We start from the raw sequence: 26,301 nt of genomic DNA, 5'->3' as shown, positions 1-26,301 counted from the left end.
AAGGCCCCATTTGGAGATGGCTGCTGAGGCCCAGGCCGCTGGCATGTGAAGGATGAACTCAGACCTAGCATTAGAGCAGATAGGTGGAACCTGTGGCAGTGTTCGCAAGGAGGACAAGAACTGGTGCACCTGGTGAACCTCCAGAGCTGTGGGCCCCAGACCATTTCTAGGGCTGTTGGTGCAGCCACAGGAGCAGGGCATGGGGAGACCCAGTCATGGCCCCCAGGTCTGAAACCCAGAGCTTCCTGCCCACCCAGGAGTGTTGGCTCTCCTGTTCTGGAGCCTCTGGGCCAGTGGTCTCCTGTTCCCTGCCCTAGGCACTGACCTGGGACCAAGAACCTGGCAACAGGGGCCCCAGTGTCCTTTTTTGCTGCCTTTAATTCTAATAGACCCCCATCCAATGCCCCAATTCATGGCGGGTGGGCCCTGGCCTTTGAGGGCTTAGCCTCCAACATCTGGGGTTTTGTCAGCACTCTTCCCAGAGTGTGGGCCTTCCCTGCAGGCTGTTTTGGGAATGTGCAGCTCCTAGAGGGCCCATATTGTCCCTGGGAAGCCAAGCCAATGCTGTGGCTATTGTCATTATTCATGGTAACACCTTAGGCCTCACTGTCGCACATTGGCAATAAGGTACATGGTTTTCCATCTTTGTGGTCTGCAGGGCTAGGACCAGGGTCAAGTGCTCATATCACCTGGGGCACAGAGGAGTTTGTCCATGAGGTGACCTGACTGCTGGACACTGACTTCCCAGCAGGATGGGCCATGTCCCCACTTGGCAACAGCAAGTTTCCATGAGGACATTCCCTGGTACTCTATGGGTGCCCCCTTGAGTTATTGTCACCCATTAGTAATGGGGCCAGCGTTTAAATCCAGTCCTGGATTTCCTCAGCATTTATTATAAGCATTTTCAAGTGCACAAACATGTTACAGTGAATGCCTTCTTACCCACCACCTATCTCCTGGCATTAGTGCTGCTCTATGACATCTCTACCCATCCCTCCACATCCATCAGTCCGTTTTATTCTTTTGAAGCATTTTAAAGTAAATTGCAGACATCTGTACACTTTTCTCTAAATACTTCAGCATGCATGTAATTAAGCAGAATTCATCTCTGGGGCTCTAAAGCCCATGCCCCCGACATCCCTCAGTGTTGTCTAATCAGGGTGCTTCTCCAGGAAAGTTGGTGGTCGGGATGGAGGGACCCCTCCTTTGAGCCTTCCCCCTGCATTCCAGAGTGAGGCCCCTGAGCTGGTGCCCTCCGTGGGTACCTCCATGCCTGGCCTGGCCTGTTCCTCCCTTTGTCTGGGTGAGGCTACTGTGCGCCCGCCTGAAGTGTTGCTCAGGAAAAAGCCCAGACAAGCTGCCCAGTGACATTTAAAATAAGTATCTTTTTTGGAAATGGAGTGGGTAGAAAATTGCTGGTTTCCCTGTGAGCAGAAAGCTTCCAGTGCCTGGAGACCTCTCTACTCCTGTCTGCGTCACAGGAAGTAGCACTAAGCTCCCAGTCTCACCTCCTCCTTGTCCCTAAGCCTACCCCTGTTGATGCCCTGACAGCCTAAGTCCACCTTCCCTGCAGGGCCAAGGAGCTGCCCACCCTGGGCCCTCCTGGATCTTGCTGGTCCCACTCACCTCTGGCTGCTGCCCCACGAGCAACCTATTTGCCCTGGACGTGTGCCCTTTCCCTGGCCGACCTGCCAAGCCTCTCTGCACACTAGAAGCAGAATTAATTAATTAATTCTGCCTGCAGACCCTAAGGCAGAATGGGCTCTTCTCATACCTCTGGTTCTGCTGTTGATCCCCAGCTCTTGGTCAGGACAGTTGACTTCTTGACAGCCCACTGCACATACTTCTGGAATGTTCTGTGGGCATCATTCCTCACAGGAGTGTGGGGTGAGTCCCTGAAATGGCCCCAAGGTTCCAGGGCTTATTCCATGGAAGAGCCTGACCTCTTCCTTAGAACAGGTGAGTGCCAGGGCTGTGTTCCCACTTACACCTTCCAGGGACACCACAAGCAAGGGATATCATTGCTTCTGCTATGCCAAAGGCCGTAGAAACTGATGACCCACCACACAGCAAGGAAGTGACACAACCACAGTCCAGACACCCACTGCCCCAAGTTATGTCCTCCAGTAGTGTCCTAGGCTGTCCATCCATGTCAACCTCCATTTCTGCCCTGAATGCCTGGAATGACTCATGAGGGAGCTACAAGGAAGAGAATCAGGTACCCTCCTTCTGGCTGCCCTAGACCCCTGCCCAGGCTTTACCCTGAGATCCTGCTGACCCCATGTCATGCTCATACCCCTGCTGGGAGCTCTGTGTGCTGGTCAGTGTGAGCAGCAGCCCACTAACTTGAAATCTTCACCAGGATCATGTGAAGTAAGAAGATGGACTTCAGGAGATTCAGCATTTTCTCTTGCACAAGAACATCAGTGTCTCCGCTTGTCAGGGACCTCTTTGTATCTCGTTGGAACACGTTACAGATGCATTTGCACCTTTCTTGTGAATTCACTTCCAAGCTTTGTATCTTGTATCTTGTTGCTTGTTTCCTGGGCTGGAGTCTTAACTTCAGTCACATCTCCTTGCTGAGTGTTGCTGCTGACACGTGAACACTGGACTCTGTGCATTCAGTTTGTGGCCCGTTGTGGTGGCTCTCGTAAGTACATTCACATTTGCAGGGAAGATGGGAGCATGTGCATCCCTGCTTCATTCTGTCTGTTGCTGTGGCAGAACAGGGCTCAGTGTCTCATCCTGGCCCTGCTGCCCAGGCCTGCCCTGCTGGATGTTTATGTAAAATAAGACACTTATAAAGCAGAAAAAAAGCCCAGACCCACCGAGGTGAACACAGGCTGCTCATGTTTATTAACGCCGAACACTAAAAAAAGCCAGCTCGCTGATGTACATTTGTGTGGTGAAATTTCCACATTGCTGATTTCTTTTGATTTTTTATGAGAAGAATGATGTGTCCTGCATGCTAAGCCCCTTCTCCCATCTCCTCCCAAGGAGCTCAGTCCCTTGGGCCCGCCAGCCCTGGGCACCAGCTGGAGCACCAAGCACACTGGCCTCCTACTTCTGCTGCCCTCTGGCTGGGGGGCCTAATTCCCCACAGACATGGAACAGCAGATGGTCGGGGGAGAGGGAGGCCATTCGGCCAGCCCACATGTTGCCCACAGTCTCATCATGCGGCAACTTGGTGTCTTTTTTGCTCGTATCCATCAGGACACCCATTGTCTTCACTGCCATTGCCCTTAAAATGCAGAAAGCAGGTGGCAGAGGGAGTGGCAGGATCCACAGCCACATGCTGCCTCACCCTGTGGCCTCAGCATCCACACTGTCATTCTCAGGTCTCAGCCTTGGTGATGTGCTGATGTGCTGCGGCACCTTCCCTTATTTCCATGTGGTCCTTGCCAAGGTTTTAGGATAGTTGAGTTCTTTATAGTCAGTCCTGTGTCACCTCACAGCCAGGCTGTGGTAAAGGTTGGGCACAGCATGGCAGACGCAGGCAAATGCCCAGCCATGAGACACGCAGTCCTTCGCGTGACATGAAGCCAGTGCTCTCCCCTCAGGTGATCTCCAGGAACTGATGGGGCCTGGCAGGGAGCAGGATGGCAGTGGAAGGGCAGCACCCCCAGGGACCCTGCACAGTGGGCCTCGCCAAGCATCCCTCTCACCATCTATGTCAGAAGTAGGCCAACAGAGGCTATGTGGAGTCTCAGGGTCTCAAGCCTATTCCATTCTTGGGCCGACCTTACCCAAGCAAAGGAATTTCAATGGCCGGAGAACTTGAACTTGGCAGAGATAAACCGACTGGTGCCACAGACAGAACATATTGTGAGACGCATCTCATATGGCTTTATGATGCCCTCATGGGTGCTGTGTTGATCTTAGAAAGCATGTTAGCTGTGTGACCTCAAGTCCACTCCTAGGCCTCAAAAGCAGGGACTCACAAACATGGACTCCATGTTCACAGCAGCCAAAATGCAGTCACTCCAAGTGTCCATTGACAATTAAATGATAAATAAAATGTGGTCTGTCCATACTGGGGAGTTATTATTCAGCCTTAAAAAAAGAATGAAATTCTGATACAAACTGCTGTACTATGGGAAATAAGCCAGTCACTAAGGTCAATACTAAGTGATTCTACTCCTGCAAGATCCCTAGAAAAGCACCCCTGGATTCAATCACCAGTCCCAAAGAATGAAAAAAGAAAAGTTAACCTACCTTTCCCTATCACTACATGCCTCCAGTTCTGCTGAATATCAGTGATCACTCTCCTCCCAACTCCACCCACACCATGGTCTTGCTGACCAGACGCGTACAAGAGTATGTGATCCCCACACTAGGTATAGGATTGTCCTAGGAGCTTCTTAGGGTTTTTCATTATTATGTAGTAAAGTTATGTTTATTCTTTTTTATTTGTCTATTTAGTTATACATGACAGCAGAATCATTTCTATTCATTATACACAAACGGAGTACAACTTTTCATTTTTCTGGTTGTACACCATTCGTGCAATCATACATGATGTCTGTCTCATTCCACCATCTTTTCTATCCCCTTCCCTCCCTCCATTTCCTCTGCAAATCCATAGTTTCTCCATTTTTCCCTTACCTCCCAAACCCTGTTATGTATCACCTCCCTTATCAGAGAAGACATTTGACCTTTGGTTTTATGGGATTGGCTTATCTTGCTTAGTGTGTGTGATATTCTCCAACTCTTTTTTTTTCTTTAAGGCTAAGTATTATTCTGTTGTATTTATATACCAGTTTCTTTATCCAGTCATCTATTGAAGGGCATCTAGGTTGGTTCCACAATTTAGCTATTGTGAATTGAGCTGCTATAAAATTGATGTAGCTGTGTCACTGTAGTATGCTGATTTTAAGTCCTTTGGGTATAGGCCAAGGAGTGGGATAGCTGGGTCTAATGGTGGTTCCACTCCAAGTTTTTAATAACCCAGTCAATAAATGGGCTAAGGAACTGAGCTGACACTTCACAGAAGAAGATATACAGTCAATCAACAAATACATGGAAAAATTTTCAACATCTCAGCAATTAGAGAAATGCAAATCAAAACTACTCTTAAGATTTTCTCTCACTCCAATTAGAATTATCAAGAATACAAGCAACAATAAATGTTGGTGAGGATGGGGGAAAAAGGTACACTCATTGCTGGTGGGACTGCAATTGGTGCCTTTATTCTAAATGGTGAATTTTAATCATCCCATAATCAGGGAGCGAAATAATTCCATCACCTCCCATGTCCATGCTCTCCCTTTTGCTCACTAATGCACCTCAGCTCTGCCTACCACTGCTCTGCTCCCCAGCCCTGCCATCTGTTTATTGAGCGCGTCCTGGGAGACAAATTCTCTGCTGCCACCTCTTGAAGTTTGCAACTGCCACACAGCATCACGGCATCATGTATTGTATTGTCCTGGTTGCCAGTATGTGCAAGTCCACCCTTCTTGATCACTAAGACTGTGTGGAAGCTTTGGGACCAGACAGCACACGTCTTCCAGATTTACTGCTCTTTTCTAGATTGTTTTTCAACTGTGACATTTCTATAAGTTTTCCTATCCCTGAACACGGGTGTCTTAAATTTGTTTGGGTTTTCTTTAATTTTTTTAGCAGTGTTTGTAGTTTTTGGGTATCCACATTGGATAAATTAATTCCTTAGTATTTTGTTCTTTTTGATGCCATTGTAAATGGAATTTTCTTAATTTCCTTTTCAGATTGTTCATTGCAAGTGTATGGAAATACAACTGATTTTTTGTATGTTCATTTTGAATCTTCCAGCTTTGCCAAATTCTTTGATTAACGGGGTTTTCTTTTTTAGCAGAGTCTTTGGGGTGTTTGTATGGCATCTGAATAGGGCAGTTTACATTCTCTTGTGCCTTTTATTTCTGCATCTTGCTTAATTGCTCTGACTGTGTTGAATAGAAGTAATGGAAACAGGCCATTCTGTCTTATTCTTGTTCTTAGGGGAAAGCTTGCCATCTTTTGCAGTTGGAATTGATGTCATCTATGGGTTTTTGGAAAAAAATGCCCTTTATCATGTTGAGGAAACCCCTTCTATTCTTGTTTGTTGTGTGTGTTTCTTGTGAAGGGGTGATGGGTTTAGGTGAGTGCTTTTTCTGCCTCTACTCATTCTGTTGACGTCGGGTGTCACACTGGCTGGTTTCCAGATATCAAGACAGCTGTGCATACCTGGTAGCACCCTCTCCATTTTGCCGAGGTGGGGTTAAGGATTCCACATCTATATTCATCAGGGTTGTTAATCTCAGTTTTCTTTGGCATCTTTCGCTTTGGTGTCAGCAAAATACTATTCTCAGACCAAATCAGGAAGGGTTCCTCTGCTTATCAGCTTTCTGAAGAGTTGGGGAAGGATGGGTCTTATTTCTTTCAATGTTTGGTGGAAACCATCTGGTCCTCTTGAGTACTATATAATCTCCTTGTTTGTTATGGATCTGTTCATATTTTCTATTTCTTCTTGTGTCAGTTTTGGTAGTTTGTGTTTCCAGGACTTCATTGTGTCTCAGTTATCCTATTTGTGTGTACATGTGTTCACAGTATTCTTTTATAATCCTTTTTATTTCAGTGAAATCAGCAGTAATATCCCCGCCCTCATTTCTAAATTTCATAATTTGAATCTTCTCTTTTTTATTAGTCAGTCTGAGTAAAGCTTTATCTATTTATTGACCTTTTCAAATCATCAACTTTTGGGTCTGTTGATTTCTCTGTTGCATTTCTGTTCTCGATCCTAATCATCTCTGCTCCGATTATTCTTTCTTTCCTTCTGCTGGATGTGAGTTTAATTTGCTCTTCTTTTTCTAGTTTCTTAAAGCTGTACTGTTTGGTTATTGACTTGAGAGCTTCCTTTTTTTAATTTAGGCATTTACAGCTCTAAGTTTCCTTCTTGGTTTTGGTCTCCAGGTATTTTCTAATTTCCCTCGTGACTTCTTCTTCAGCTCATTGTTGTTTAAGAGTTAATTTTCACCTACTTGTGAGCTTTTTATTTTCCTTCTGTGATTGATTTCTAATTTCATTGCAGTAATTCCATTACATTAATAAATTTAACTTAAGACTTATTTCAAGGTCTTACATGTGGTCTGTTCTGTAGAATATCTACATGCACTTAAGAATGTCTGTTCTATTGTTAGGTGTATATCTTTATGATCTGACTGATTTATAGTGTTGTTCAGTTCCTCTCTCCCCTCCCCTGCCTTTATTGTACTAAGGATTGGAACCAGGGGTGCTCTACCACTGAGCCGCACCCTCAGTCCCATTGGTTGATTGGCCCTGGAGATTGAACCTAGGGCTTTATGCATGTGAGGCACTTGTTCTCCACTGAACAACATCCTCAGCCCTCTTTTTTATTTATTATTTAGAGACAGGGTCTTGCTAAATTGTCCAGGCTGGCCTCAAATTTGTGATCCGCCTGCCTCAGCCTTCCAAGTTGCTGGGATTACAGGCGTGTACCACTGCACCAGACTAGTTCCTTTACTTTTTTACTGATCTGCCTGGTTATCTTTCATTCCTTTTTATTGCTTGGTAGGATTCCCCCAACACACCCTTTTTTTGTTTTGTTTTGTTTTGTTTTTGGTGTGTGTGTGTGTGTGTGTGTGTGTGTGTGTGTGAAGAACAGTTAGGATCTGCCCTCTCAGCAGTCTTCCAGTGTGTGTGATACATTATTCTTGGCTGTGGTCACGGTGGTGCATAGTAGGTCCCTGAGCTTTCCTCCTGTGTGACCTTTGTTCCTCCCCTGGCAACCACAGTTCCACTTCCAGGGCCTGCTGCTCTGGGTTCAGTTTTATTTATTCGTACCAGATTGAACTCATTCTTCTGTTGAAGGACACCTAGGTTGCTTCCATAGCTTAACTATTATGAATTGAGCTGCTATAAACATTGATGTGGTATACTGATTTTAAATCCTTTAGATATATACCGAGAAATGGGATAACTGGGTCAAATAGTTGTTCCGTTCCTCTTTTTTTTTGAGGAATCTCCATACTGCTTTCCAGAGTGGTCTGCACCAGTTTGGTTCCTTCCATTTCTTGAAGTGAAATAGTCCTGCAGTAACCGTGGGACGTGCAGATGTCTCTATGGCATACTCATGTCCTTTGCTTTGGGCATATTCCCACTGGTGGGATTTCTGGGTGATATGATAATTCTATTTTTAATTTTTTAAAGAACTTCTTACTGTTGTTCATAATGGTTATACTCATTTACATTCCCACCAAATAGTATACAGGAGTTCCTTTTTCTCCACATCTTCACCAGCAATTATCTTTGTTCTTTTGATAATAGCCTTCCAACAGGGGTGAAGTGATGCCTCCTTGAGGTTTTGATTGGCATTTCCCAGGTGCTTGCTGATGATTGATGAACATTTTCTCATATACCTTTTGGCCATTTATATGTCTTGTTTTGCAATCTGCAGTAGAAACTTCTCTCTCATTTTGGATATCTTAACTTTGTGTTTCTTTTCTTTTTCAGCCTTATTAGGACTTTACAATTTGATTGATCTATTTAAAGTAGTAGTTTTTGGATTCTTTGATTTTTTTTTTCTCCATTTTCCATTTTCAATTTTATTGATTCTTGTTTTATATTATGGCATTCTTTCAGCTTGCTTTGGATTTATTTTTTCCCTTTTAACTTTAAAAAATTCTTTTGTTTTAATTAGTTATATATGACAGTAGAATGTACTTTGATACATCATATATAATGGAGTTTAATTTCTTGTTCTTCTGGTTATACATGATGTAGAATCTCACTGGTCATGTAGTTATATATGTAATAAGTGTAATAATGTCTGATTCATTCTATTGTCCTTCCTATCCCCACACCCCCTCCCCTCTCTTCAATTCCCTTTACCTAACTTTTAACTGCTTTAGGTAGATGCTTAGATGCTTAGATTGTTAATTTGATATCTTGTTTTCTTTTTCCCTTTTTTTTTTTTTTTTTGATGTCAAGGAAGAATTTATATCAAACTTAGAACCTATTAAAATGCCAGAAGTACAATCACTAGTTTCAATAAAGATAGGATGGAGCCATGAATGCAGTCTTTAAAACTTTGACATTAAATTCGCTCTTTTTTCTTTTTTTTTTTTTTTGGCAGGGGTGGGTGATATTAGGGATTAAACCAAAGGTGCTTACCACTGAATCACATCCCCAGCCCATTTTGGGTGTTTTTTAAAATTTTTTATTTATTTACTTTTGAGACAGGGTCTTGCTAAGTTGCTGAGGCTGGTTTTGAACTCATGATCCTCCTGCCTCAGCCTCCCACGCTGCTGGATAACAGACATGTGCCACCACACCTAGCTTGACATTAAATTCTATAAATAAAAGTTTACAGTATCTGTGAAGGGAGGAGAGAAAGATAGAAGGAGGGCAGGGAGGGAGCGAGAGAAACATTCACTTCCAAAAGCCCAGCTACTACTGCCTGTGTGACTGTTTCTAGCAATGTGAATCTCTTTGAATTTGTGCACTAGGTACCTCCTCTCTTTTCGTATCAAGGACATAGTCCTGGCAAATTTCCCCTCCTTTATATTTCTGCAAAATCTTTTTTTTTTTTTTCTCCCTTCTACTGGATCTTTGGTGGTGGGAGGTGGTGATTCTGGAGATTGAAATCAGGGTCTCATGCATGCTAAGCAAGCACTCTACCACTGAACTACATTCCCAGACCTGGATCATTTCTATCAGCCACTTCTGACTCTCTCTTTACACAGGTCTCCATAAGAGGTTAAAATACAGCATCAAATATATTAATCTATATAAAGTTCATAGAACCATGCCTGACATATAATATGCATCATACATGTTAGCTTCTTACATTTATTGAGTGATACATGTGTAAGGCATTGTACTGTTATGCTTTACATATAGTCATATTTAATTCTTACAATGACTCTATGATACAGATGCTACTTTTATCCTAATTATACAGATGAGGAAGCTAAGATTCAGTAAAGTTAAGCAATGCACACCCAAGGGTTTCAGCTCCTAAGTGGTGGGTCCTGTTTGATTTTAAAGCACATAAGCTTAAGCACTATATAAGAAGTTCTTGGTCATTAGTACTACACACATAGGTTACCTGAGATGCTTTTGGAAAAGGCAGATTTGCAACCTAACTCCTGACCTATGAAATCACAATCTTTAGAGGATGAAGTTTGGAAATCTGCTTTTATAAAAAGCACCCTAGTTTATTTTGAAGAAGTGATGCAGTGACCACATTTGAGAAACTTCTTTATATATCCTTTCATGTATATACAGAAAACAAAGCAGAAAAAAGGTAAATGGTTAACAGTAGATATTTTACAAGGTGGAAGAGATGAGATTACAGGGTACTTGCATTTTCTAAGGTATTGATTTAAACAAGATGTTTAACATTTTTCCTAAATGAGCAGGTGACTTAAATATTTTCTAAATAAATAAAAAGTAAAAATTATCCCACTTTCTATCATTGTGTATCAGTTAGGTTTTCATCACTATGACCAAAATACCTGACTAGAACAACTCAAAGGTGGCAAAGTTTATTTTAGGATCATAGTTCCAGTCCTTGGTCAGCTGTCTCCATTGCTCTGGGCCCAAGATGAGGCAGAGCATGATGGCAGAAGGGCTTAATAGAGGAAAGCTGCTCATCTCACAGTAGCCAACAAACAGAGAAAGAAGCAAGGGCCAGAGGGACAAGTTACATTGCCAAAGGGTATGCCTCTAGTGACCCACCTCCTTCAGTCACACCTCACCTGCCTACAGCTACCACCCAGTACGTTAGTCCTTTCAAATGATTAATTCATGAAAAGGATTCATCTGCTGATTATGTTATAGCTCCCAGAATCAAAATTTTACCACTGGCATTAACATAGGAGTTTTTAGGGGACACCTCATATCTAAACCATAACACATTGGTAACATTTTGAATATTTTTTCGAGTTTTCCCCTATTCAGAGTAAGAAGTTGTTCTTTTTGCAAATTTGGGATCATAGTAGGTTTTTTAATTTTGCAATCATATTCTGAGCAATTTACTAAGTAATTAGTCACATAAGAGGTTATGAAATGAAGTAGGTATACTAGGGTATAGAGTGGAATAGCAGCTCACCAGGAAAAAAAACATAGCAAGATTGTACAGATAGTGTTAAGTGCCCACACAAAGTCTGGATTTATGAATTTGGCAAGAACCCACTCAACCTGGTTTGGGGCTTTTCTCCAGCAATGTCTAGGTACTTGGGTACAGGCATGGAAAAGAGAGAATGGATTATTCAAGTTTGTGATTTATTACTAGTGTATGTCAGAGGAAAAAAGAGGTTAGGTGTTGAAAACATTTGTAAGATATGATTATGTAATAAGTATAAATCAGACTGGTGAGGGTTTCACATCGGACCCTCATCTGCAGTGGGTCCCTACTTTCCGGAGGTGAGGGTGGAGCTTAAAAGTGTTTGGGGTCATGAGACAGTGAGTTATTCAAACAGAGTTGTCCCAATGGTCTGAGCAAAGACTTAATGTGCAAATGATTGTCTTGGAGGCAATATGGAGAAGGCAGTTACTGCTGAGATGTACTCTTCCAAGAAACAAAACTAATGCACAGACAATGCATTGCACTCCCTGAAACAGTAAGAAGGATCGGTTTAGGAGTAAGAATAGAAATTGATATAAGGATACTGTAAAATTCCAGTTGGGTTAGGTTTAGGCTTGGGTTTAGGGTTAGCCCCTGTAGCTCTTCCTGGTAATAGGCAGTGGTACAGTTTTTTTTTTTTTTTTTTTTTGGTTTTTTTTTTTTGCGGTGCTGGGGATCGAACCAGGGCCTTGTGCTTGCAAGGCAAGCACTCTACTGACTGAGCTGTCTCCCTAGCCCCAGTGGTACAGTTTTTTAAGATGGACTCTTTTTCTCCCTGTGGTACTCAGAGGCCCCAGGAGGCTCTGATGCCATCTTCCTTCACTCTTGGGGTCTGCCTGCTCCATGTTCTCCCAAATCCTGTGAACTCTTGGTGCCTCATCTAGCTTTTTTTTTTTTTTTTTTCCACCAATTCTCCAATCGATACATAGTTTGCTGATTTAACTTTGCATACTTTCTTGATAAGTGCAAACATTTTTAGTGTTTATGGCCTCTTAGAAATAAAAAAAAAACTTTTATAACTATTGTGCTTCAAATGGTTTTCAAGAGCCTATTTTGGAAGTAACAATCCTAGACATCCTGGAGGCAATGGATGCATTAGGTCAGTAATCGTTGAAATTTCTATGCACAGAACGTCCCAGGGATTCATAGCATCTGTAGTTGTCTCCAAGAAGGAAGAATGGATGCATTTGCCGCTCCTGTCTCTCTGAGCATTTGCATGAGTTCTTTCGTGTGGGGAAGCTCCAGTGACCATGTAGGGGCAAAGAGCAAGGAATTTCCGGTGCCTGGGACGAGGTCAACGCTGCTGGCACACCGTCCGAGTACCCTGAACACCCTGGGTATGCCACTGGGCCCATGGGCCCTGGTGGGGAACTTCCCTTTTGTTTTTGACAGTCCTGGGGGTTGAACCCAAATCCTCACAGATGCTAGATAAGCACTCTGCCGTGAGCTACATCCCTGGCCCGTTTTCTTATTTCTTACTTTGAGATAGGGTCTTCCTAAGTTTCTGAAACTGGCCTCAGCATTCTCCTGCCTTGGCCTCCAATTCCCCTGGAGATTAGGGTGCCCAGGTGCCAGTGGTGCTTGTGGCCTCCTGCAGGTACGGGCCCTCCCCTGTTGGGGGTGCTGAGACTTTGGGGCCATGGGGCAGGGAGCATGTTGTTGGAGTTCTGTACAGCAGCTGTTTCTTTTGCATGGGTGCATATAGATTCCTGTGTGCTATCACAGTCCAGCCCGTCACAGTCTGCTCTGTTTGTGGTTTGCTGCCCTTCGGCCCCCTATTTTGTCTCCTGGGCTCTTCTTCCTTAACTTGGTACCACAAGGACCCAGGCTCCTAATGTCTAGCTGCAGGAGCAGCCCCTTCCTTGCAGGCCTAGGTCTTCTCATTGCAGAGGGTGCTTGGAGAGCCCAATGAGGTGCTGGGCGTGGGGACATCCAGGCCTTCTCAGCCAGCCCATGCTGCTGGTGTCCGCACAGCATAGACAGTTCCTGTCCTTGTGCCGGGTCAGTTCCTCTTCGGTTGGAGCGTCTGTGTACCACACAGAAAACCATCTTGGCACTCATGCTTAGATTCTGCGTGTATTATATGTTTCTTCTTTGCTGCCTGCGTCTGCTCCTCTGCTTATGCCTCCTGCTTGCTGCTCAGTTATTTGAGCCACATTGTGCATTCCATTTGAATTTCACCGCTATGTACTGGACTCTTTTCTCAGCTTAACTTTTGTGCTGCTCTGGGGCTACAGGGACCACGCTGTGCCTCCTGCATGGGTCAACTCTTTCCCACTTCAATAAACCACAGAAGCTGCCACCCCTCATCGGTACTTCACCCTCAAACTTCAGCACCTAATCTGCCTGCCACTGAAAATCTCAGCACATGGGACCAGTCTTGTTTTAGTATATCGTATTCTTAACCCAGTAGGAGACAACTTATTGTATGTAACAGGTGGCCAGGGCCTACAAGGAGGAGGCCAGCCAGGCAGTGTGACGAGCTTGTTGAACAAATGTGCACATATGTATCGCTTAGTGACTGGGCATGTCCAGAAAAACATGTCATCAGTTGTCCCATCAACATGTGAGCCAACAGGCTGTTTCCATGAACTAGGATGCTATGTGATGTCACCAGGTGATCTTATAGGACCACCACAGGGTGCATGCCTGTCACTACACGGCATGTGACTGTACTTGTTCACGCATTCACTCTTTTTGTTCCCTCTTTCTCTGCGACATAAATACTTTTCCTAAAAGGAGGACAGCAACAGAAAGCACACTCTTTGTAAATTGAGCAAATATGATTTTTGTGGGTTCTACCCTCTGACAGCTCACTAGGATGGATTGTGGCCAGCCATTCTGTTCAAATACGTCTGTAGCCCAGTGTGGCCCAATGGCATTTAGCCTTCCAGAGCCTTCTGCTCACACAGCTTCAGATTGCACACTGTCCAATTTAGCATATCATCCTGAGGGGGTCCTTCTCAGCCCCTCCCTGCAGAAGTTCCTCTGTGGAGTGGCCCCACAGGCTGTTTGTGCCACACACCTGTAGAGTCATAATGGGAAACCCTGCTTGTGGCAGCCAGAGGGTCAGCCCGGGGCCATCTGCAAGGACTTCCTCACTAGCTTCATGATCTGCCCTGCCACTTAACCTCACAAGCCTCAGTTTTCCCTCTTTTAGCTGGGGACGATGGCAATGACCAAATATGTAGGTACAGCCCTTTGCACATACATGAATCTGTATGTAACTGTCACCTGCGGCACACCTCACCCTGCCTGCAGCCAGGGCTGCATCGGGCTACAGCCAGTCATCTGTGCTCAGGGCACTGGAGTGAGTAAGAAACGCCTCTGACTCATCGGGGAGGGTACTTGGTGAGGTCCATCAGATGACAGAGGCGCACACCCTCTGACTAGTGGTTCTGCTTCTGGAAGCACGTCCTGGGCTAGATGGTGTGCTGAGTTTTCACATGTATGCACCACGCTTGGGACAGGGAATCTACTCTCGCCCCCAAATATTTCCTCTTTCTTGGTTATAATCCCTCCCCACCTCTTTCTCTCCTGTACCCCCAGCACCTGCTGATCAGCTTTCAGTCTCTGTAGATTGATTGACATTGTGTAAGTTTTTTAGCTGAATGGAACCATGTGACATGTTCTTTTCTATCTGGCCTCTTTCACTCAGCAAATCGTTTTGCATTATGACCATGTGCACATATCAGTGATTGTTTTTATTGCTGAGTAGTATCTGTTGTATGGATGTACTGCAGTTTGTTTATACATTCCTCTGTTGATGGACATTGAATTTCTCCCAGTTTTTTGCTAGTCTTCCAAAACTGCTTTATATTACAAATAAAGTCCTTGTATAGAAATACTTTTCTCTCTTGCAGATACCTAATTGTGGAATGGCTGGTGGTTATGTGTTTAACCTAGGAAACTGCCTGCCTGTCTTCCACAGCAGTGGTAACCTGTCATTCCCACTGGCACTGGGTGGTCCAGTTGCTCCTCACCAGCTCATGCTGTGGTCCGTCTTAATTTCAGGCCTTGTGACAGGTGTGTAGCAGTGTTTCATTGTGGTTTTAATTTCCATTTCTCTGATGACTAATAATGTTGAGCATCTTTTCATGTATTTATCTACTATCCACACATCTTGGTGAAGTGTGTTCAAATCTATTGCATATTTGATTATTTATTATTGAGTTAGGGGAGTTCTTTATATATTTCGGATAGAAGTTCTTTAATACCTATTTTGCTTTTTGAATAGTTTTTATTTATGATGAGGTTCAATTTTTTTGGTTGTTTTTGCTGGTTTTTTTTTGGTGGTTGTTGTTGTTTGGTGTGTGTATATATTTTGTTTTGGTACTGGGGATTGAACCTAGGATTACTTTACCACTGAGGTATATCCCCAGGTCTTTTTTAATTTTTGAGATAAGATCTTACTCAGTTGCTGAGGCTGACTCAAACTTGGGTTCCTCCTGCCTTAGCTACCCTAGTCAGTGGGATTACAGGTGTATGCCACTATGCATCACTCAGTTTTGTTTTGTATTTCATTTATGTATGATGCTTTGGGTTTGTAGCTAAGAAATCTATGCCAATTCCAAATTTACAATATTTTTCTTCTGTATTTTAATAGTTTTCAAATTTTTTTTGCATGTAGGTTTCTTTCCATTTTAAGTTGTTTTTTAGATATTGTACATGATGTGGATTTCAGTTCTTATTTTTCCATGTATAGAAACTCATTTGCCTCAGAACCATTTGCTGCAAAGACTATCTTTTCTACATTAGATTGCCTTCAACTATTTATTTTGGTGACTCAGTGGTACAGCATATGCCTAACATACCTGAGGCCCTGGGTTTAATTCCTAGTACTAAAAAACACACAAAATAGATTGTATGCGTGTGTGTGTGTGTGTGTTTGTGTAAGTGTTTGTCTCAGGTCAGTACCACACTGTTTTTGGTGAATTAACTTTAATGTAACTCATGAAATTAAGATAGCCCTCTGTTTTCATTTTTTGTGTTTTTTGATTAAGTTCATTAATCATTTCCATATGAATTTCAGAGTCAGCATGTTGGTTTGTACAAAGAAACCTGTAGGATTTTGATTGGCACTGTTGTCATTCTGTAGATAAATGTAGAAAGTCTACTGCTAACAACAATGATCTTCCCACCTGTGAGCAGGTCTTTCTCTCCAGATTCATAGGCCATTGTAGATTCTTGGCAGCACCTGCAGTTGTCAGTGTACACCTTCCATGACCTGGTCATGTTCTCTCTTTAGTTTTCATAGTTTTGGATGGTTATGTAAGTTATGTTTTGCAGGTAACTCTCTGGTACTGGTTTCTGGGAAATTTGACTATAGACAGATCATACTAGAGCTATTCAAATCCCCCTAAATATATTGAGCCTTCTTTTATGGTTCAGTATGTAGTCTAACTTTTGGAAAATTTTCAGAGAACACCTGACAAGAATGTGTATTCTGCTGTCACAGATGAGTAGGTATAAATGTTATGAAGGTCAGAGTATTGATAATATTCTCAAGTCTCTGTCCCCTGATTTTGGCTAGTAGTGTTGGTGACTGTGACTGTGGATGTGTTGGTTTCTCTCACTGCCCTGTTGGTTTTGCTGCATTTCTTGTGAGTTCTTTTGTTTGTGCTCATGTGTTCCAGATCATACACCCTCTCTTTCAGGGGATCTCTTCATTGTTAGGAATCAGCCTACCTGGCAATGAGTCTCACTCTGAACTATACTGTCTGCTTGAAGCAGCCTGTTCACTTTCACTTCTTGGTTTCCTGGTGACAGCATTACTTCATTTTGCATTTCATATTTAAAGTGTGTTTTAGTCAACAGCCTGTAATTGGTGATACCTTTTAATCCAATTTCATGGTCTCTGCCTTTTAGTTGGGGTGATGGGAGCATTTACATTTAGTGCAATAACTGATATGATTAGGGTCCATCTTACCATCTTTCTTTTTCTTTCTCACTTGTTCCATCTCTTCTTGTTCTTGTTTTTCTTCCCTTTTAAAAAAATTGGTTGATTTAAAATTGATTTTCACAGTTACTCATTGTTTTTTATTTCAGGTTCTTAGCATACATCTCTGACGTCATGCAGTCCACTGTCAAGTGATGCTGTATACCTTCTCGCATATTGCATAACCACCATAACTGCTATGTGGCTTCAACTCAAACTGTATGCTGTTGTTGTGCATTTTATTTCTACTGTCTTAAACTCAGTATGTTTTGTTATTGACTTAAGTATTTTTTTAAAAGCTATGAAAACCCCCAATATTTGCCCTGTTTCCACTGCTCCTCACTCCTGTGCTTGGATCCTTGCTTTCATCCATTGTCTTCTCCTGCCTGCCCGAAGGTTTGCTTGGCAAAGAGTTCCTTAGTCTTTGTATGTCTGAAAACCTTATTTTGCTTTTCTCTTTTAAAGATTTTCACTGAGCTTAGAATTCTAGGCTGATTTTTTTTTTTTTTTTTTTTTTTTTTAATTCTCTCGGTACTTCAAAGATCTCTGCTGTCTTCCAAGGTGCTTTGTGTTGGGTGAACCTCCTCTGCCCCCATACACCCCCCATGGCTTTTCAGGTGTTGCTTCTTTATCACTGGTTTTGGACTGTTTGACTGTTCATTGCCTTGGGTCTGCCATCTTCGTGTCTCTTGTACTGGGCTCCTTTCCTGGGTCTGGGCTTGCAGTTGCCAGGCTTGGATTGCAGGTAGTTTTTCTGCACCTCCTTTCCTCTCCTCTGGGACTTGAGTTGCAGGTCCTTCATGCCTCGTGAAGTTGTTCGCAGTTCTGCTGTTTGGAAAGGCTCTTCTCCGTCTGTGTTGTGCTCTGGATGTTCCTTTGCTGTTCTTAGACCTTCCTTTTGCCAGCTGGTCTACCATGAGTCCCATAGATGTTGTAACTTTCACCTCTAGAAATGTGATTTGGTTTTTCTACATCTTTCCTGTCTGTCCTTAACGGTTCTGTTTTCCACCAGTTTAAATTGCTGCTTTGTTGTCCTTGTTGGCCAGTTGTGATGTGTGTCGTCTGTGTAGGTTTAGCTGATTGATTAGCGTCCTCCTTGCAGCCCATGTTTCCTGTTGCTTCTCTGCCTGGTGATCTCTACTTGGATGGCAGGTGTCATGAATTTCAACACATAGATTCTGGGTAATTTTGTATTCTTATATCTTCTTGATCTACTTTCAGAGGTGCAGGAAGTTTCTTAGTTGTGGTCCTTTCAAGTCCTCTTTGTGATTTACCAGATGTCCTGAAGCAGGTCTCAGCTAGAGTAACTGCCACTCTCTGCACCAAGACCTCCTTGAATTTGAGGTTTCTGTGGGGCTGTGGGGACAGCACTGCTGCTACTGTGCCTGTCCTAGTAGTTTCATCACTATGAGCTTCAACAGACTTCTTGGTTTTTAAGCCAGGTGGGTGTTTCCTATGTTTTCAAAATAACAGTGAAGACAAAGCAGATAGTCCTAGGTGGAGCCCAGACTGCCTTGTCCGTGTCTCATACCTGGTCCTTATTTTGCCGTCTGGATCGAGGTTACTGCAGAACCTGCTTTGGTTTGTCATCTCAGTTCTTCCCCGCTGGCTCCCAGTCATCAGCTCCCTCCATATTAGGAATTTGTCCTTGACTTTTCACCCACTTGGAAGACTTCCGGGAGGCCAAATTCCCACTTCTCAGTGTCCTTTCCACTGTGCACTCACACCTCCAGGAGTGGAACTGGGGACCTAAGATCCACTGGACTCCCACCTGCTTTTGCACGCTTCTAGCCACACACTAGTTGGCAGCCCCCCACCTAGGCAGGTGACAGCCAGAGCCCCACCTGTGCCTGGGCGGTTGTGCATGTTTCTTAGCATCCTCCCTGGCAGCCTGGAGTCTCATGTGTGAATTTGGAACCAAAACATTACAACTGAGGCTCCTAACACGCAGCTTCTTGTTGGCCCACAGGCTGCAGTAGCTGCCTTGCCACACAAGTCTTACTCTCCTTGCAGGTTGAAGGTTGAGGAGCTGGAGGGGGAGCGGAGTCGCCTGGAACAAGAGAAGAAGATGCTGGAGCTTCAGCTAGAGAGGCGCACCTTGCAGGTAGGCACCAGGGCAGCCACAGGCACGCGTATTCTGCCCCAGAGACGCCCATACTGAACTGAGAACTTCCTCCTGTACAACCTTCCTTACCTGGATAGGAATTCCAGGTTCCTGAGTGACATCCTGTGCCACTCACCAACCTCCTAATCCGGGGTCTTCCTTTTGTCCTCTTTTCCTGTTCTTCTGTACTGACACAGCATCTGGAGCCTCAGCATCTGGTGTGGGGAGGGCCCATGGGTTCAGCATCAAGGGAGGCTTCTCTGCGCGTCTTTACGTTGGCACCCCCACACATGCCCATCACTTATGGTTGTGATGTTGGACTGCTGTCTGTACTATTTCAGTTGACTGACTTTTTAGTTTTCATCCTCCCGACTTAAATTGTTCCATGGAGGAAACCCACAGGTTTGAGATTGCCCAGTTTTTAGACAGGCTGTTGATTTTATCTTGGCACCTATTAGAGGCAATCAAATCTCCTTTCTGTTACCAATTCCTGGTGATGGGAGAGGTGACAACTTTGATGAAGTGAGGCACTCCAAGCTGCAGCTGGACTGTGTGCCTGGCCCTAGGACCTGTCATCTTCTGTTCTAATTGGGCCACAGTCCTCAGCTGGGGTGCTGCCGGGTCGATCCCTGGCTGCCTGGCCGTGGTGCTGTCAGAATGGATTTTCGGATATCTTTCTGTGGAGCTAGTTGAATAGAACTTGAGCTCACAGCTCGATGACTCCCCAACCTTCCTGCATGTTGGGGCACTGTGTGTCCCCACCAGAACTGTTCATCCCCTTTTTTCTGCTTCTGGGCTTCCAGGCCTTTCCACAAGGGGCCCTCCAGTGGGCTTGGAGAGGTTGTTGAGGAGTAATGAGACAAGGTAGAGGTAAGCGCTGTGCCATGTAAATCCTGAGGGATGTCGGGCACCACCATCCTGAGTCGGAACACTCTGGTATGGTTACCTGAATGTCCCTGATAGGAGTTACAGGTCAGCACATCTGGTGAGGACCAGTTAGTCTATGCACCCATGTGGGTTGGCGTGAGAGTGTAGCTGGCCAGGTCCTCTGTGATTGTAGAACTCCCCATGTGCCCTTATTAGGATGGTCCCCTTGCTGTGAGGTGCTGCTCAGAGCTGACGGGCTGGGCACCTGCCTGGTAGGCCACCACTGTCACCTCATGTCCACACCTGCTCTCTGAACCCAGGTCTCTCACTCCCACAGTGCAGTGAAGTGGGGACCCATCATGCAGACAGGTGCTGGGTGTGTGTGTAAGTGATACCCACAGCGTGGCCAAGGGGGCAGTAGAAGGCTAGGGCTGGTGTCCTGAAGAGCAGTGTTAATACTATGGCAGGATGGCCAAGAGCCCAGCCTGGGACTGCAGGGATAACTGTCCAGGTCAACAGGGAGGAAACAAGCTCAGAGGCATGGAGGGAGGCTATGTGTTTGGCCCTTGCCATGGAAGAAGCTTTTAGACAGCCCTGCCGCCACTGCCAGCTGTGATTATGCTACTGAAAGCAGATTTTTTAGAGTCAAACTGGGGGAGGAAGCCACACGGGCCCCGTGGCATCCTGATCTTCCCTGGCACAGACCTCTGCCTGCCGGGGCTTTCTCTGCCTGCTCGGAGTCAGGCTACTTGCCATCTTGCAGCCCTGGTCTCCTTCAGAACCCAGGCCACAGTGGCAGACCCCCAACTCTATGCCCCAGGATTGAGCCACCCCCACCTCCAACAGCACTAGATCTCAGCTGGACTCCAGGGGATCCCAGGGTCGTGCCTGCCCTACACATGGGTGCTGTTGAGGAGGGTTGAGCAGTGGTCCAAATCCCCAGACCCCACAGTGTCATTCCTTTGGTGACCACATACCTCTAACTCGTACCACACCTACTATACCTTCCCCTGGGGTGAGGTAGTGTGGCCCTCCTTCTCTGGTGAGGAGACCTCCGCTCAAAAGTTGGGCACTTTGGTCAAGGGTGCCTGGGCAGAGGAGCACAGCTGGGGTTGAGCTGGGCCCTGTCTTCCTCCCTCTGTGCTCCTGGCCTGTCCCTCTACCTCTCTCACCCTCCTCTCAGGCATGAGCACTTCTTGGGAAGGGAATCTAGAGCTTCCTGTGGCCCAGGTGGCCTGACTCTGTCTTACCAGGCCACCAACCGCAGCATAAAGTTCCCATGCTGGCTGCAGGTGGTGGCCCCTTGGGTTGCATCTCCTCTGTGTGGCCCCAGCTACATCTGTGCCAGGGTGGTGAAAAGCATCTACCCAGGGCTGAGCTAGTCCTGTCCCTTGGTGTTGTCACCCATAGTAAGAGAAGTTCCTGTCCAACCCCCATGCCAGAGCTAGACTCATTTTCTGTCCACTTGGTGTGAAGGAGCACCTGAGTAATGCGTCTCACTGAGCAGTGACAAAAGCCTGTCACAGGGACTGCTTCTGACAGAAGGAGAGCAGGAACATGGCTGGCTCAGGAGTGGCCCAGGTGGAGTGAGTGGATTGGAAGGTAATTCATACATGGAGAAAGAGAAGGGCCACCAGCCTAGGGTGTGGGCCGTACTGGGTGTGCTGGACATGTCAGACTTTCTGAGTCCCAACACCTCCTTCATGAGAGAGAGGTGATGATACCCACATGTTGGGGCATTACATGCCAGGACTCTGCTACCCTTGGCTCAGGTTTGGTGTTCAGAACATGCTCATACGCATCTCCTGTGCTTTCTATCCTTGAGGGCAAAGGCTACTTCCTCATTACATCTCTGTCCTGAAGCTGGACACCTCAGGAAGTATCCCCAGACTTGTGATGCCCCTGGATGCTGGCCCTGGGTCCCACCTGGCTTCCCCAGGTGGCCTGGCCATGGCATCTAATGCCAATGGCTCCTGAATACCCAGACTTCTTTGCAACCTGCTGGTCTTGGGACAGGGCAGAGGGACTGGAAGTGCTCAGTTAGCATCTAGCCCACCCAAGAGTATTGCTGACGTGCTCGTTCTCAGCACCATCTCCTGCTCCCTGCTCCCTCTGAAGGAGGAGAGCCTCTCCAGGCCAGGGCGCATAGAAGATTGATTGGACTCAGCTGCAGCATGGCTTAATTGGGAACATATGCTTGAGAGGGGCCCAACTAGTTGGAACTTTTCATAATTAGTTTGCAGCTGGTTGGTGCGGAAGCAAATCTCCAGTTACTTCTTGCTGGGTTTGTGGGTGCACTTGTGTGCTCAGGGGAGCTCGGTCATTGCAGTGGCCTGTGTGGGGGTTGACTGCAACGATGCCATCCTCTCTGAGGGTCATCAGTTATTTGCACACTGGCCAGGGGTGGCACACTGCATTCCTAATGTAGCCAGGAGTGGGAGGGGTTCCAAGCGTAGGCATAGGAGGGTCTCCCACCAGGGGTCAGGTGGATGCAAGAGCAGGCTGCCGCTGACAGGGCTGTGAGAAGGCCCCATTTGGAGATGGCTGCTGAGGCCCAGGCCGCTGGCATGTGAAGGATGAACTCAGACCTAGCATTTAGAGCAGATAGGTGGAACCTGTGGCAGTGTTCGCAAGGAGGACAAGAACTGGGTGCACCTGGTGAACCTCCAGAGCTGTGGGCCCCAGACCATTTCTAGGGCTGTTGGTGCAGCCACAGGAGCAGGGCATGGGGAGACCCAGTCATGGCCCCCAGGTCTGAAACCCAGAGCTTCCTGCCCACCCAGGAGTGTTGGCTCTCCTGTTCTGGAGCCTCTGGGCCAGTGGTCTCCTGTTCCCTGCCCTAGGCACTGACCTGGGACCAAGAACCTGGCAACAGGGGCCCCAGTGTCCTTTTTTGCTGCCTTTAATTCTAATAGACCCCCATCCAATGCCCCAATTCATGGCGGGTGGGCCCTGGCCTTTGAGGGCTTAGCCTCCAACATCTGGGGTTTTGTCAGCACTCTTCCCAGAGTGTGGGCCTTCCCTGCAGGCTGTTTTGGGAATGTGCAGCTCCTAGAGGGCCCATATTGTCCCTGGGAAGCCAAGCCAATGCTGTGGCTATTGTCATTATTCATGGTAACACCTTAGGCCTCACTGTCGCACATTGGCAATAAGGTACATGGTTTTCCATCTTTGTGGTCTGCAGGGCTAGGACCAGGGTCAAGTGCTCATATCACCTGGGGCACAGAGGAGTTTGTCCATGAGGTGACCTGACTGCTGGACACTGACTTCCCAGCAGGATGGGCCATGTCCCCACTTGGCAACAGCAAGTTTCCATGAGGACATTCCCTGGTACTCTATGGGTGCCCCCTTGAGTTATTGTCACCCATTAGTAATGGGGCCAGCGTTTAAATCCAGTCCTGGATTTCCTCAGCATTTTATTATAAGCATTTTCAAGTGCACAGAACATGTTACAGTGAATGCCTTCTTACCCACCACCTATCTCCTGGCATTAGTGCTGCTCTATGACATCTCTACCCATCCCTCCACATCCATCAGTCCGTTTTATTCTTTTGAAGCATTTTAAAGTAAATTGCAGACATCTGTACACTTTTCTCTAAATACTTCAGCATGCATGTAATTAAGCAGAATTCATCTCTGGGGCTCTAAAGCCCATGCCCCCGACATCCCTCAGTGTTGTCTAATCAGGGTGCTTCTCCAGGAAAGTTGGTGGTCGGGATGGAGGGACCCCTCCTTTGAGCCTTCCCCCTGCATTCCAGAGTGAGGCCCCTGAGCTGGTGCCCTCCGTGGGTACCTCCATGCCTGGCCTGGCCTGTTCCTCCCTTTGTCTGGGTGAGGCTACTGTGCGCCCGCCTGAAGTGTTGCTCAGGAAAAAGCCCAGACAAGCTGCCCAGTGACATTTAAAATAAGTATCTTTTTTGGAAATGGAGTGGGTAGAAAATTGCTGGTTTCCCTGTGAGCAGAAAGCTTCCAGTGCCTGGAGACCTCTCTACTCCTGTCTGCGTCACAGGAAGTAGCACTAAGCTCCCAGTCTCACCTCCTCCTTGTCCCTAAGCCTACCCCCTGTTGATGCCCTGACAGCCTAAGTCCACCTTCCCTGCAGGGCCAAGGAGCTGCCCACCCTGGGCCCTCCTGGATCTTGCTGGTCCCACTCACCTCTGGCTGCTGCCCCACGAGCAACCTATTTGCCCTGGACGTGTGCCCTTTCCCTGGCCGACCTGCCAAGCCTCTCTGCACACTAGAAGCAGAATTAATTAATTAATTCTGCCTGCAGACCCTAAGGCAGAATGGGCTCTTCTCATACCTCTGGTTCTGCTGTTGATCCCCAGCTCTTGGTCAGGACAGTTGACTTCTTGACAGCCCACTGCACATACTTCTGGAATGTTCTGTGGGCATCATTCCTCACAGGAGTGTGGGGTGAGTCCCTGAAATGGCCCCAAGGTTCCAGGGCTTATTCCATGGAAGAGCCTGACCTCTTCCTTAGAACAGGTGAGTGCCAGGGCTGTGTTCCCACTTACACCTTCCAGGGACACCACAAGCAAGGGATATCATTGCTTCTGCTATGCCAAAGGCCGTAGAAACTGATGACCCACCACACAGCAAGGAAGTGACACAACCACAGTCCAGACACCCACTGCCCCAAGTTATGTCCTCCAGTAGTGTCCTAGGCTGTCCATCCATGTCAACCTCCATTTCTGCCCTGAATGCCTGGAATGACTCATGAGGGAGCTACAAGGAAGAGAATCAGGTACCCTCCTTCTGGCTGCCCTAGACCCCTGCCCAGGCTTTACCCTGAGATCCTGCTGACCCCATGTCATGCTCATACCCCTGCTGGGAGCTCTGTGTGCTGGTCAGTGTGAGCAGCAGCCCACTAACTTGAAATCTTCACCAGGATCATGTGAAGTAAGAAGATGGACTTCAGGAGATTCAGCATTTTCTCTTGCACAAGAACATCAGTGTCTCCGCTTGTCAGGGACCTCTTTGTATCTCGTTGGAACACGTTACAGATGCATTTGCACCTTTCTTGTGAATTCACTTCCAAGCTTTGTATCTTGTATCTTGTTGCTTGTTTCCTGGGCTGGAGTCTTAACTTCAGTCACATCTCCTTGCTGAGTGTTGCTGCTGACACGTGAACACTGGACTCTGTGCATTCAGTTTGTGGCCCGTTGTGGTGGCTCTCGTAAGTACATTCACATTTGCAGGGAAGATGGGAGCATGTGCATCCCTGCTTCATTCTGTCTGTTGCTGTGGCAGAACAGGGCTCAGTGTCTCATCCTGGCCCTGCTGCCCAGGCCTGCCCTGCTGGATGTTTATGTAAAATAAGACACTTATAAAGCAGAAAAAAAGCCCAGACCCACCGAGGTGAACACAGGCTGCTCATGTTTATTAACGCCGAACACTAAAAAAAGCCAGCTCGCTGATGTACATTTGTGTGGTGAAATTTCCACATTGCTGATTTCTTTTGATTTTTTATGAGAAGAATGATGTGTCCTGCATGCTAAGCCCCTTCTCCCATCTCCTCCCAAGGAGCTCAGTCCCTTGGGCCCGCCAGCCCTGGGCACCAGCTGGAGCACCAAGCACACTGGCCTCCTACTTCTGCTGCCCTCTGGCTGGGGGGCCTAATTCCCCACAGACATGGAACAGCAGATGGTCGGGAGAGGGAGGCCATTCGGCCAGCCCACATGTTGCCCACAGTCTCATCATGCGGCAACTTGGTGTCTTTTTTGCTCGTATCCATCAGGACACCCATTGTCTTCACTGCCATTGCCCTTAAAATGCAGAAAGCAGGTGGCAGAGGGAGTGGCAGGATCCACAGCCACATGCTGCCTCACCCTGTGGCCTCAGCATCCACACTGTCATTCTCAGGTCTCAGCCTTGGTGATGTGCTGATGTGCTGCGGCACCTTCCCTTATTTCCATGTGGTCCTTGCCAAGGTTTTAGGATAGTTGAGTTCTTTATAGTCAGTCCTGTGTCACCTCACAGCCAGGCTGTGGTAAAGGTTGGGCACAGCATGGCAGACGCAGGCAAATGCCCAGCCATGAGACACGCAGTCCTTCGCGTGACAATGAAGCCAGTGCTCTCCCCTCAGGTGATCTCCAGGAACTGATGGGGCCTGGCAGGGAGCAGGATGGCAGTGGAAGGGCAGCACCCCCAGGGACCCTGCACAGTGGGCCTCGCCAAGCATCCCTCTCACCATCTATGTCAGAAGTAGGCCAACAGAGGCTATGTGGAGTCTCAGGGTCTCAAGCCTATTCCATTCTTGGGCCGACCTTACCCAAGCAAAGGAATTTC

The 26,301-nt window shown here is 46.4% G+C and overlaps 1 protein-coding gene across 2 annotated transcripts in view; it reads left to right on the top strand.

The window, feature by feature from the left end:
• The window catches only part of MAD1L1 (mitotic arrest deficient 1 like 1), a gene marked incomplete at its 5' end in the record, with an annotated part of 369,275 nt that overhangs the window by 238,237 nt on the left and 104,737 nt on the right, over window positions 1-26,301 (top strand). Inside the window, one exon of one of the 2 annotated variants that reach the window (XM_079120676.1) lies at window positions 19,008-19,143. The exons of the other annotated variant lie outside the window; for it this stretch is intronic. Within the exon in view, the coding sequence (XP_078976802.1) occupies window positions 19,108-19,143 (36 nt within the window). Of the gene's footprint in view, window positions 1-19,007; window positions 19,144-26,301 lie in introns of those variants that run through there. 2 annotated transcript variants of the gene reach the window in all.

The sequence above is a fragment of the Sciurus vulgaris genome (genome assembly GCF_902686455.1).
Source record: "Sciurus vulgaris genome assembly, chromosome: 18".
Taxonomy (NCBI): Eukaryota; Metazoa; Chordata; class Mammalia; order Rodentia; family Sciuridae; genus Sciurus; species Sciurus vulgaris.
The sequence above is the reverse complement of the archived record's forward strand: the minus strand, read 5'-3'. Positions and strand labels throughout refer to the sequence as shown.